General features: G+C 40.4%; 1 protein-coding gene across 4 annotated transcripts in view; it reads left to right on the top strand.

The window, feature by feature from the left end:
- The window catches only part of VEGFC (vascular endothelial growth factor C), a 43,113-nt gene extending 32,286 nt beyond the window's left edge, over nucleotides 1-10,827 (top strand). For all 4 annotated transcript variants that reach the window (XM_082237248.1, XM_082237247.1, XM_082237249.1 and 1 more), the window contains exons 4-7: nucleotides 303-454; nucleotides 2,377-2,486; nucleotides 2,737-3,070; nucleotides 8,203-10,827. In XM_082237248.1, the coding sequence (XP_082093374.1) occupies nucleotides 303-454; nucleotides 2,377-2,486; nucleotides 2,737-3,070; nucleotides 8,203-8,317 (711 nt within the window). In that variant the 3' untranslated portion in view covers nucleotides 8,318-10,827. The remainder of the gene's footprint in view (nucleotides 1-302; nucleotides 455-2,376; nucleotides 2,487-2,736; nucleotides 3,071-8,202) is intronic.
- Nucleotides 10,828-12,451: the final 1,624 nt, after the last annotated feature.

Genomic DNA, 12,451 nt, shown 5'->3' with positions numbered 1-12,451 from the left:
TCAGGATTCAACCTCAATCTGTTAGGTGCCATCCATCCTCCAACCACCTCCAGACATTCACTGCCTTCGCTGGTTCCGAATTAAAAGAGATATAGATTTATTTATTGTATTTATATACGTTCTTTTTCCCAAAGGAGCCCAGAGCATCAAACACATCCACAGGTTTGTTTAAGAATTCTGAAACAGTTTAAGAAATTAAAACATTTTAAAAACATTATAAGCAGCATGCTAACACATTGCTCTCATTTTTGCTTTTAATAAAAACTTTTATTTCTGTTTGTTCCCCTTTTATTTTTGTGCAGTTATTTGAAATAACTGTGCCACTGTCTCATGGTCCCAAACCTGTAACAATCAGTTTCGCGAATCATACATCCTGCCGATGCATGTCCAAACTGGATGTCTACAGACAAGTTCATTCAATCATTAGAAGGTCCTTGTCAGTTACACAAACACAGTAAGTATTAGATTTGCATATTTCTTACTCTGTTTTAAAAACTCTAGAATACAATGCAGGTTCCTGGTGACAAATATTTAAACAAGTGTATTATAAAGTTATACAAAATTTTAGGAAAAAGTTATTTAGTTGATTTTAAAAATATATATATATATCAGAAGACAAGGTTATGCCATCATTAGCTTTATGCAAAAATTCATGCAGATTCATGTATTAGAGTGTGAACCTTACATCAAAAAGTGTGACTCAGTTTGAATCATGAAAGGACTGCAACACTTCAGATATTTAGTCAAGCTAGTTTTAAAATTAAATAAACAATTGTTTTTGATATTAAGAAGTATTTTCAACCTAAATTATGAATAGTCTTCCACAACCATTTGCCAGAGTATTGAATACTGAATAAGGATCATAGAATGTGGCGGGGAGTTCGTTTTTCAACTTTTAAGCAACAATACAACAGTTGTTTAGTTATTGTGAATTGCATGTAAATTCAAAGTGTTATACATCAATTTGAAGTCTGAGGTGTGCTCTTTCAGACTGTGCTTGCTTAATTCTTTTAATTGTTATTTCAAAACATACTGAGTTGTATACAGAAGAATGGGAAAAAACACACAAAAATCATAAAACAGTTTGTGGGGAATTTTCCAGAGGAGACATTTTGTATATGTTAGAGCTCATTACCCTGAGTGTTTTAATGTCTGCAAATTGAGTTTAAACCACAGACTTACTGGATTAATTGATGCAATAGGCATTTCCCAATATTCCACTATGGCCCTCAGGAATTGGAAGGGGTTTTTAGGATGCGGCATGTATTGGGTGGAAATGGAATGGCAGTGAACAATGCCACTTCACTTTACAACAAATGCATGCTGTAATAGGCAATACTAATTCTGTAAATCCCGATTCATTCTAGTAGCCATTGATAGCTCTTACCTTTTCTGAATTTGTCCAGTACCCCTTTAAAACCATTCAAGCTGATGTTCATATCTATTTCTTGTAGAGTTCAATTATAGAGTGAAAAATACTTCTCACAGTGTATAAGACGCACTTTTCCCCTCCTAAAAAGTAAGGGAAATGTGTGTGCATCTTATGGAGCAAATGCAGGCAGGAGGCTCTGGCTCAGCGATCCCTTTAAAGAGCCACGTGGAGTGCGTGTGCGGCTCTTGGGGGCTTTTCCCCGAGGAGGGAGAAGAGCTGCCCTTCTCCCTCCTTGAGGAAAAGCCCCCAAGAGCCCACACACTCCACACGCTCTTTAAAGGGAGCGCGGCTCTTGGGGGAGCCTTAGCCATGCGCAGCCTCTCCTGGGCATGGGGTGAAGGCTCCCCTTGCCTGGGAGAGGCTGCACACGGCCAAGCAAGAAGCCAGGACAGCAGAAGCTCCGCTGCCTTGCGGAGGCTTCGCGTGGCTATCCCTGGCTTTTGCGGGAGGTGGGAGAAGGGACAAGAAAAGCCCCAAGAGCAGTGCTCCCTTTAAAGAGTGTGCGGCTCTTGCAAGAGGTAGGGGGAAAGCCAATAGGCTTGCTTTCGCTGAAGCCAGGAGGGCTCTCCTGGCTTCAGGGATAGACCCACAAAGCCTCCTGAGTGAAGATGGAGGAGCACTCCCTGTTAGCTCAGGATGCTTTGCATTGCTTTCTTATTTCTTGTTTTCCTCCCCTAAAAACTAGGTGTGTCTTATGGTCCGGTGTGTCTAATAGAGCAAAAAATATGGTACTTCCTTTTGTCTGTCCTAAAGCTCCCACTCTTCAGCTTAATTAAATGACCCTGGGTTCTGGTATTATGAGGAAGGAAGAAAAATCTCTCTCTATCCAATGTGAATGCAATCAAATATATCTTAGGTTTCATTTGTCCGCATCTGTGACCCATGCACAAAAACTCTTGTCTTGCATTTTCAATGTACTAAATAATGCAATATTATATCCCTAGGTGTCATGTGGCAAACAAAACTTGCCCAAAAAATCATATCTGGAATAATCAGATTTGCAGATGTCTGGCTCAGCATGACTTCAGTTTTTCGTCTTACCTTGGGGATACCGGTAAGCAAATATGCTCCAGAAGTTGCATTCACTTAACGTGGCATTATTCAAGCAAAATAAAAATTATATGCACATAAACTTTTTAAAATTAAGAATTCTCTAATCCTTTGTAACTGGCTGTTCACTCCACATTACAAATTCAGTGATTTAGACATGGGTATGAAAAATGTGAAACTAGCAGATATGTTTCACTTTTTTCAATGCCTGAAGCAAAATTTATTTATTTTCCTAATGTTTGCTGTGTTTATAGACACTGCTGAAGGATACCATGATATCTGTGGACCTAATAAGGAGCTTGATGAAGAAACCTGCCAGTGTGTCTGTAAAGGGGGAGTGAGGCCTTCCAGCTGTGGACCTCACAAAGAACTGGATAGAACATCATGCCAGTGTACATGTAAGAATAAACTGCTGCCTAGCTCATGTGGCCCCAGCAAGGATTTTGATGAAGAAAAGTGCCAATGTGTATGTAAAAGAACATGTCCTAAACATCAGCCACTAAATTCTGCAAAGTGTATTTGTGAATGTGTAGAATCTCCAAACAAGTGCTTCTTGAAAGGAAAAAGATTTAATCACCAGACATGCAGGTAAGTAAAACAACTGAAATACTTTGTCTTGCAACTTCTGTTAAATTATCGTATTTTTCACTCTATAGGACGCACCGCACCATAGGAGGGGGAGAACAGGGGGGGGATTTTTTTCTTGTTCTCCCCCTCTAAAACAAGGTGCGTTCAAAGTGCATTCACCCAAAGCCTCCAGAGCGCAGCGGGAGTTACCGCTGCGCTCTGGAGGCTTCAGGCAGCTACCTTGGAAGCCTGGAGAGCGAGAGGGGTCGGTGCGCACTGACCCCTCTCGCTCTCCAGGCTTCAGTGAAGGCAACCCCGAAGCCTCTGGAGCGTGGCGGGAGTTCCCGCTGGGCTCCAGAGGCTTCAGGTTCCTATCGACCTGCTCTTTGGGGCTGGCGGGGGAAGCGCTGCTTTCCCCCACCGCCAACCCCAAAGAGCAGGTTGGGGAACAGCGCAAAGGCTGCGCGCAGCCTTGCCGCTGCCCCCCGAGCTTGTGGGGCAGCGCTGCTTCCCCCCACCGCCAGCCTCAAAGATCCCTGAAGCCTTTGGAGCGCAGCGGGAACTCACGCTGCGCTCCAGAGGCTTTGGGGGCAGCCTTTGTAGCCTCCGCAGGGCAGCGGGGTAAAGGCACCCCACTGCCCTGCGGAGGCTTTGCACAGTCAACCCCAAGCTAGAACAGCAAGACAGAGCGCTGCGCAGCACCCCGTCTCCCTGTTCTGGCTTTGGGCTTAGCCGCGCAGCCTGCATTCGCTCTATAGGACGCACAAATATTTCCCCTTAATTTTTGGAGGGGGAAAAGTGCGTGCTATACAGTGAAAAATAAAGTAGATGTTATTTTTGTCCTGCTAAAAGACATTGGTAACAGTTTCTCAAATTTTCTAATAATCATGCTACATATTTGATCTTTAGCAGTTGTCTGATGCTTATCAGAGTTAAAGTACTTTACTAGTCTGGAGATAAAACATGTTACTTGTCATACAGAATGGACTACCTGAACAGAAAGTGTGTTTGGCACTAGTCATGTATGTTTACCATATTTTTCGCCCTATAGGACGCACTTTTTCCCCTCCAAAAATGAAGGGGAAATGTGGGTGAGTCCTATAGGGCGAATGCAGGCTTTCACTGAAGCCTGGAGAGCGAGAGGGGTTGGTGCGCACCGACCCCTCTCGCTCTCCAGGCTTCAGGAGAGCCCCAGCGCCAGCCCCACAAGGTCAGGGGACAGAGGGAGGCGGAACGCCGCCATCCCGCTGTCTCCCGAAGTGGTTTGGAGGCTGACCGCGGGGAGAAGAGCGCTTCTCCCCCCTGCCTGCCCCACCACTCCTGGGACAGCAGGGAGACGCAGCGCATCTCCCTGCTGTCCCCGGACCTGATCTACAGGCGGGCGGCGGGGAGAAGAGCGCTTCTCCCCGCTGCCTGCCCCACAAGTGCCTGGGGGGGGAATAAATTTTTTTTCTTTATTTCCCCCCAAAAAAACTTGATGCGTCCTATGGGCCGGTGTGTCCTATGGGGCGAAAAATACGGTACATTGCCCATGTAATCCATCTTTGAGAATATTACTGTATACAACTGCATCATTGATGAAACAGATGTTTGCAAAAGCAGAGCTCTGAACAATGCTGTTCCTTCCACTAAATAATCTCATTTTCTTTAGCACATACCAGATAGCATTGATTTCAGATATTATCCCTAAAAAAATTATGGAAGTCACCTAATAGTTGTTATTTACAGTGTCATCTAGGACCTAGAGAAAAGTGTATTATTAAGATTATATAGCAAGTTTTAAGCTTTTTCAAGGGGAAACACCATAGACAATGTACAATCTACAGGCCATATCCAGCCCAACAAGGTTATTCTCCTTAAACCAATTAAAGACTTGCTAGAAAAATGATATTATTGGAAGACCTACCACAATATGGTTATGGGGATTAATTTAATAGGAAGAAACTTCAGGAGTAAACTCATAGTTGAACAATTACTCCATTATGGATTATTTCCCATTATAATCTAATTTTAAATATATTCTCTATGATTATGTGTACACCAGGTTGTTTTGTTTCCAGTAGGTGTTGTGTAACTTGAGATTTAGAATTGTGTATTATATACAAATGAGTTGAACAAGTGTGACAAGTTATTTTAACCAAGCTCACCACAAGATGGAACAGGTTGGCCCAGGATGTTTCTTCCTCATTCTTTGCAGATTTCCTCATAGCTGTGCTAATTTGTTGCAAGAATTGGCTCCAGTGTAACTATAATCCTGTTACAAACATATAATACAGTATCGAATTAGTTTTTATAGAATACAATCTCCTGTTTCAAACACAACCTTTTGGTACACACATTTCTCTGCATGTGCCATCCTTAGCTGTATTTGAAAACCCTAATAAATATACTAGCAAAATTACATCCTAGTAGATTTCAAATCCAACTTACATCCTGTTCCTGTCCTTAAAACCAAGCTGTCACTGTTGGATGTAGGTTCACACACACACACTGTGGTTAAATGAATGCACTGTAAGAACTTATTCCTCTCTAACTTCTGTATGATTCATGCAGAGAAGAGCCACAACACTAACTCCAGCACAGTTTTTCATATGATTAGCATTTTTCTTCCCAGTAGTTATCTGCCTACTATATATATTATTTTTGCTGTAGAAAGCAGAGCCAAAAGCAACCTAGAATAAGCCATACAACTGAATATGATTCTACTGTGAGGAAAACAGCATGATATGTAGTCCATTGTACAAAAGAGTATGGCACATCTCCCTGAATAACCTCTGCAAAAGTAGCTAAGGCTGTTTGCATATTCTCCCAAAAAGGGATATGCTCACATGGGTTTTCCATAGAATGCCTGAACCCCAATAATGTCCCTTATTTATTAGGAAGGGAACTGTTGGTGATGCCGTTACTCTGCTGTGTTTTGGACATTGAAACAGGATGCAACAGATTCTCCCATTTAAATGTTGATAAATTTCCACATTTTGCAAAACTAGTTCCCCTAATGCAGTTCTGTATGTTGCTTTCACTAATATATATGTGTTTTAGTGAATATTTCCCTACATACTTAAAAACAGACATGGGTCCAGAACTGAATACTGAATATTGGCACTAGAGAGTAATGTGCATATATAATCAACAGAAGGCTGAAGGAAGGAAGTGGATCAGGGTATCAAGGGGAAAGAGAATTAGACTTAGAGGGCATGTGCCTTGAGATGTATGTCCTCAACACTGTTCCCCACTCCATACACACACACACAATAAGGATACTTCTACCACTAAAAGCAGGCAGGCACTTGCCTGGAAAATAAATACAGCAAGGTGGGCTGGGTTTACCTTGAAGGGCATGTGCTCCGTGAGTACAATAGTAATAATTTTATTATTTATACCCCACCCATCTGGCTCGGTTTCCCCAGCCACTCTGGGCAGTTTCCAGCATATAAAAAGTTGTAAAAACATAAGACATTAAAAATTTCCCAATATAGGGCTGCCTTCAGATGTCTTCTAAAAGTCACATTTTCAGAGCAAACCCAACCAGGGCAGTTCCAGCTCAAGAAATGGGGGTTGTCCCCAGAGCTGGGTCCATGGAGGTAGGTGTACCAATCTACTTTTAAAAATCCAGATACAGAAGCACTTTTCTGGGTTCAAGTTACATGGGAGCAGGGAAAGGCATGTAGGGACAGAGATGAAAGAAAGTGTCCTCCCTCTGTCCAGGAAGTCTTCCCCCGTGTATTTTGTTGTGCAGACATCTAATATTTTATTTGTAAACTGAAATGCATAAGCTATTAATCAGGAGGAATGTTAATTGAGATCATTAAACTATCTTTTATAAAAACAGAGACAATTTTTAAAACAAATTTAAAATATAGCTGTGTTGAAACTTGAAACGTATACTTTTCGCTCTTGATTTGCTGCCAGTGTTTGAAATAGCAAAAGACTAGTGCTTTGTCTACATTACACACCAGAGGCTATTTGGCACTATCAATGTGAGGTTATGTTAGGTCAACCTGTTTTAAAAACAACCATAAGGAATTATCATGCTATGACAAACTTGTTTATAGCCTTTGTCCTGCAATCCCTGTAGAAACAAATTATCCACTGATGCAAAATATTTATCTTCTAAGCATGAAGTGTTGGTTAGTAAAGTACTTTTTTTACTTCCCTGACTGAAGTGCTATAAATTACTGATGTCTTTCCATCCCATTTTCAATTCATAATGTTATACATATAAGCCTCTGAACCTGCACATTGCTTCCACTGATGTTACAGGAACTCTACATGAGCAAAACAGGCTTGAGTAATTTTAAAACTAGACTATTTCAGAGAGAAATTCTTGGTTTTTTTTAAAGAAAGAAAGTAACTCTGATCTGTAAGATAGTTCATTACAGACAAATTGTTCAGACTAGAAGATATTGCAATTAGAAGCTCAGCACCAGAAAAAGTTAGTAGTTGTGTAAATAGCTAGAACGTTTTCAAATATTTGAAAGTTGTTACATAGTTATAGTCACTTGACAATGAGTAATTATTAGCGCTGTGCACAGAAGAAGTATTTGCTTCAGAACCCATCTCAACGAGTCAGATATGTGATTGCCTCATCTTGATATTGACATCACACTTCACCTTGGATCCAAGGCATCATTAACAACACTAGAACAGCAACAACCGAACAGTTCACAATTCAGTTACAACAAGCGACAATAAAATAAATATTCATCCTGCATGAAAATCCAGAAAGGACCAGGGCAAACCACCATGTCTTCCTTGGTGCCAGAAAATTAGCAGTTGAGGGGGCGGAATTCCTATTCCGAAAGCAACATGACTAAGTAAAAAGAGAGCCCTGGTAAATCCATTCCGTCACTGGGTGCTAGAAACTATCATTCACAGAACTACACCCACGTCTTCCTTGCTCCTCTCTGTGTGGTGTTTTCCATTTATGGAGAGCTTACATGAGAGAGACAAGCAGCTGTAGGCGGAGCACTTATTAAGACTTATAACTGTATCCAGTTCTGTTTGCCAGCCACTTGAATCCACGCACTTTACAGAGAATCCTTGCCTAGATTAATTGCTTTTTTCCCAAGAGCACATTGTAGATTTCAGAATAGGCAGAATAATTTCTCATGTCAGTTTTACAACTGTTTTTCCCCCCCAACTTCTTTCAGCTGCTACAGACCACCGTGTACAGTTCGAACGAAACGCTGTGAACCTGGATTTTATTACAGTGAAGAAGTTTGCCGTTGTGTGCCAACATATTGGAAAAGACCACTTATTAATTAGTGAAGATACCATCTGACAAATTGGTGTACATTTTTCCTGTGTTTTTTTTTATAAAAAAGACTGCTAACATTTTGGATTTACTGTGCAAAAGAGACATCATAGGACTATTGGACACAGACTCATTTGTGCTCTTAAGACGTGTGGAAAGCAAATGTAGAAAACAAAACCTGGGATTTTCTTCATTATAAAGAACTCAATAAGAACTTGATTTTTTTTCCTAATGACCAAACAGCCTACATTTTCTTCCTTGTGATTTTTTAAAAAGATAATAACTATATAATTTATTTCCATTAAAAATATTGTACTGCATTCTTGTTTATAGCAGTAACAATTGTTAAATCTCACTGTGATCAATATTTTTATATTATGCAAAATATGTTTTAAATAAAATGAAATTGTATTATATGCTGCTGACTATGTTCACTGTACTATCTCATTAATTAATATCTATAGCTGCAATTGGGGGAGATGAATGGCAACTTTAAGTATTCTACTGGAATCCAGATAAAATGAAGACTGCAAGAGGCAGCAATACATAATTATTATAACACTGAACATGAAAAAAGTTATATTTTGAGCAATGAAACTTCAGAGTTTGACCATATGCTATTTAGAGTGTATTCACCAGTCTCTCTAAGAGCAAACTTGGTTGTCCTTTGCCAATCAGTGAAATGGGACCAAATACAGAGATAGAATTTGACACACTCAAAAGACTCTCCAAGTATGCAGGAAATTGTTACTTATTTAAAAAGAGACCGCCCCTCCCCAGAAAAAAAGCACCTTCCCAATAGGAGTTGCACATGTGCAAAATCCTCCCATAGGAACAGAATATTTGAAACAGCTCAGTGCCCTATTGGTGATGGGGGGAAATGGGAATAGAGTGCTAGAATAACAGAGCAGTCTGCACACTCACAAACTTCAACAGGACAAAACCCCACTCTCCCAAACAGTAGGAAGAAGATGCTTAACATGTTTTCTCACTGTACTGCTCAGCCTTGCCTACAACACTATAATCCAAAGATTCAGGCTAGCTGTACAGCTTGCTGCACACCCACCATTGACCTGATATGGCATGGAAAGGTGGTCCAACCTCCCTCAATGCCATTCAGTGTAGGTTTGGACTAACAGAACAGTTTGTTGCCCTACCACTATAGCATGCAGGTTTGAGGCTGGCGATACAGCATCAGAGCAGGGCTTGTAAACCACTCCCCTTTTAAGTTGGAGGCCATCCCCTTGGCTCTACTTCTCTCCCTAGAAGTATTGCCCCCAAGAATCTTTGGGTAGATTTTGCACTCTGAACATCTATATATCTAATGCTGTCATGTGAATCTTTTAACACAAAAACCTTAAGAGTATCATACAAAACAGACAATTCAATAGTCAATTATGTATGCAAAACATCTTCCAAAGGAAGCGTTCATGCATCTGATTACATAATGCAACATAACCACTTGATCCACAGATTCCTTGCAGGCAAAAAGCATTGCCAGTAACTTCCATTAAGGAGGCAACACCACAAACTCAAAGGGGCCTGCATATGAAGTTTGTAAGCCCATACTTGGCTGGAAATCCATGTGCACATTGCACTGCAGAGTGGGCTCTGGATCAGAGTGAATTATTTATACTTGTGTCCTCAGTACACTTTGGTGGCACAGCTCTGTTGAGGTAGTAATTGTACAAGCCTACTTGTACAAGAAATGTGTTGCAAACTTTCATAACATTATGAAAGCAGTGCTGCGTTCTCTTCTGAATTTTCTCGGATTTTAGTTTCTCTGTTCCCTGTGTCTGAAAGAGCTGCATCATTGCATTACTAATCCAATATTAGTTCAAAGAGGACTTTCAGACATTGTAGAAATCCCTGTGTATATACAGTTTACTCTTGCTCGGTCTTTCTGTTCCTATCCGCTATACCTTCACTGTCATTCACACACAAAAGTATTTGAAATACTGTGTGCAACCTTTTGATAATGCATTTGTGCATCATCATGAACACAGGAATGTGCATATTTCTATTTTGTTTGTAGTGTTCCTTACAACAGGAATGTCTATAAATAAGTAGTGCCATTTAAAAAAAAAATCATTGAGAACATCCAAGAACTTAAGATTTTGGCACCAAATGCTATTACAAAATCTGTAAGCTTTTGACAGTAAAAGTACTTCTTCAACAGCTGTCGCCGGAAGGAAGAATGTAGTTCTGGAACGTCAGTTGTGGATAGTCAACACACCATCTGTGACCCTTGCTTCATATACCTGCACCCTGATCCAGTTCTACTTGTTGATAAATATATATAATTCACTTACTATATTTTTTATATGAACCTTCCTCCCAAAGGAGGAACTGCTATATTAGCAAATATAGATATTTGCTAATGTAATGTTGTAATTAGGGGTGCAGATTTCTTTCACTTGCTGAAATAGACCCATGGTTTTTAATTGCTGCAGATACGGACTCATGCAGACAATCAAATTCTAAAAAAATAAAACTGCTGTTTCAGAACATGGTGGTAAGGGTTTTTGGTTTTTTTTAAAGATAAAGGTAAAGGACCCCTGGACAGTTAAGCCCAGTCAAAGGCGACTATGGGGTGCGACGCTCATCTCACTTTTCAGGCCGAGGGAACCAGTGTTGGTCCAGACAGCTTTCTAGGTCATGTAGCTGGACTAAACCACTTCTAGTGCACGGAGGACCGTGACGAGTGCCAGAGAGCATGTAATGGTGTTTACCTTCCTGCCACAGCGGCACCTATTTACTTGCAGTGGTATGCTTTTGAACTGCTGGGTTGGCAGAAGCTGGGACAGAGCAGTGGGAGTTCACCCTGTCATGCAGATTCGAACTGCCAACCTTTCGATTGGCAAGCCCAAGAGGCTCAGTCGTTTGGACCACAGTGCCACCTGCATCCCTAACATGGCAGCATCCAATCATGTCCATTCATAGATGGAATAGGAGATGGTGACAATTTTGGATTAACCTCCCATACACTTGCAGTTCCCTGTGTCCCCCTAAATCTTCTGCAAAGGTTTGGAAGACCTAAAGCGGATTCAGAGGTGAGGGAGAACTGCTGAAAAACACCTCTTTCATCAATAAGGCTGGTGGATTATTTCTGTCAACAGACATACACCACAGGATACCATCCACTATTGCTTTGCATGGATTACTTGGAAACAAACATGTATAAACACTGTAAACAAGTGGAAGCAATTAATACATTTACCAATTCTAAAATTAATTCAAAATTCTTCACATAAAATTAGAAGAAAGGTGAAGCTGAATAGAGTCAACCTACAGGAAAACAAATAAAACTGCGGAAATCCACTTATCTCTAGTTTATATTGGGGGGGGGATATTGCTATATATATCAACTATCTTTGTTTTGTATGGCATGCAACCTTTGTATCAGTATCTTGTGTATGTTAGAACCAGATCTCCAAATAAACAATCACTGAAATTTCCTTCTGCATTCTTTTACCCATTGGTTGTTGTTACACAAGTTTTTTAGGTAATAAGCAGAAAGTTTAAATGGGCTATTGAGAACTATTAACATTGTATGGAACAGGGAATGTCGGCTATTTGAACCATTCAAACAAATATATTTCTCTTCCATTCTCTTTATTTCTTAACACTGCCCATTTAGTTTAAGAATCTGCCTAACGTCACATAATTAAGTGAAAGACCTAATCTCCCTCCCATGTCAGTGTAAATCACTGAAAACAATGTTATGCTTGTACTCTAGGGACTCTTAACTACAAATTGTGCTGAACATGTTTCAAAGTTTTTGTGTAATAAAAAATATGGGTCCAATACTATTAATCCTGTTTTAACAAAGGAAAGGGGGGGAATGATATTAAGGCCAACATCTTGCATTTCAAAAAGGATTTACAAAACTGAGCATTGCTCCTTTTACTCTTCCAATAACCTCTAGAACTTATATACTGTCATCTTTTCAAACCCAGGAACCACCTTTAACCCAAGCCAACAGCATAGGACTTCAGGATTTTCAAAAACCATATACAGTGTTCCATTTCTTCTTTCTGTTCATCCTCTCTCTTTTTCTCCACAAAAGAATATAGAGGTGATGAAATGCTTTGGCCTGGACTAGTAGGATGATCCCACTTAGCGGCTTCATGTAGATGTTAAAC

The sequence above is a fragment of the Podarcis vaucheri genome (assembly GCF_965113315.1).
Source record: "Podarcis vaucheri genome assembly, chromosome: 9".
Lineage (NCBI taxonomy): Eukaryota > Metazoa > Chordata > Lepidosauria > Squamata > Lacertidae > Podarcis > Podarcis vaucheri.
This window is presented reverse-complemented; position numbering and strand designations above follow the sequence as displayed.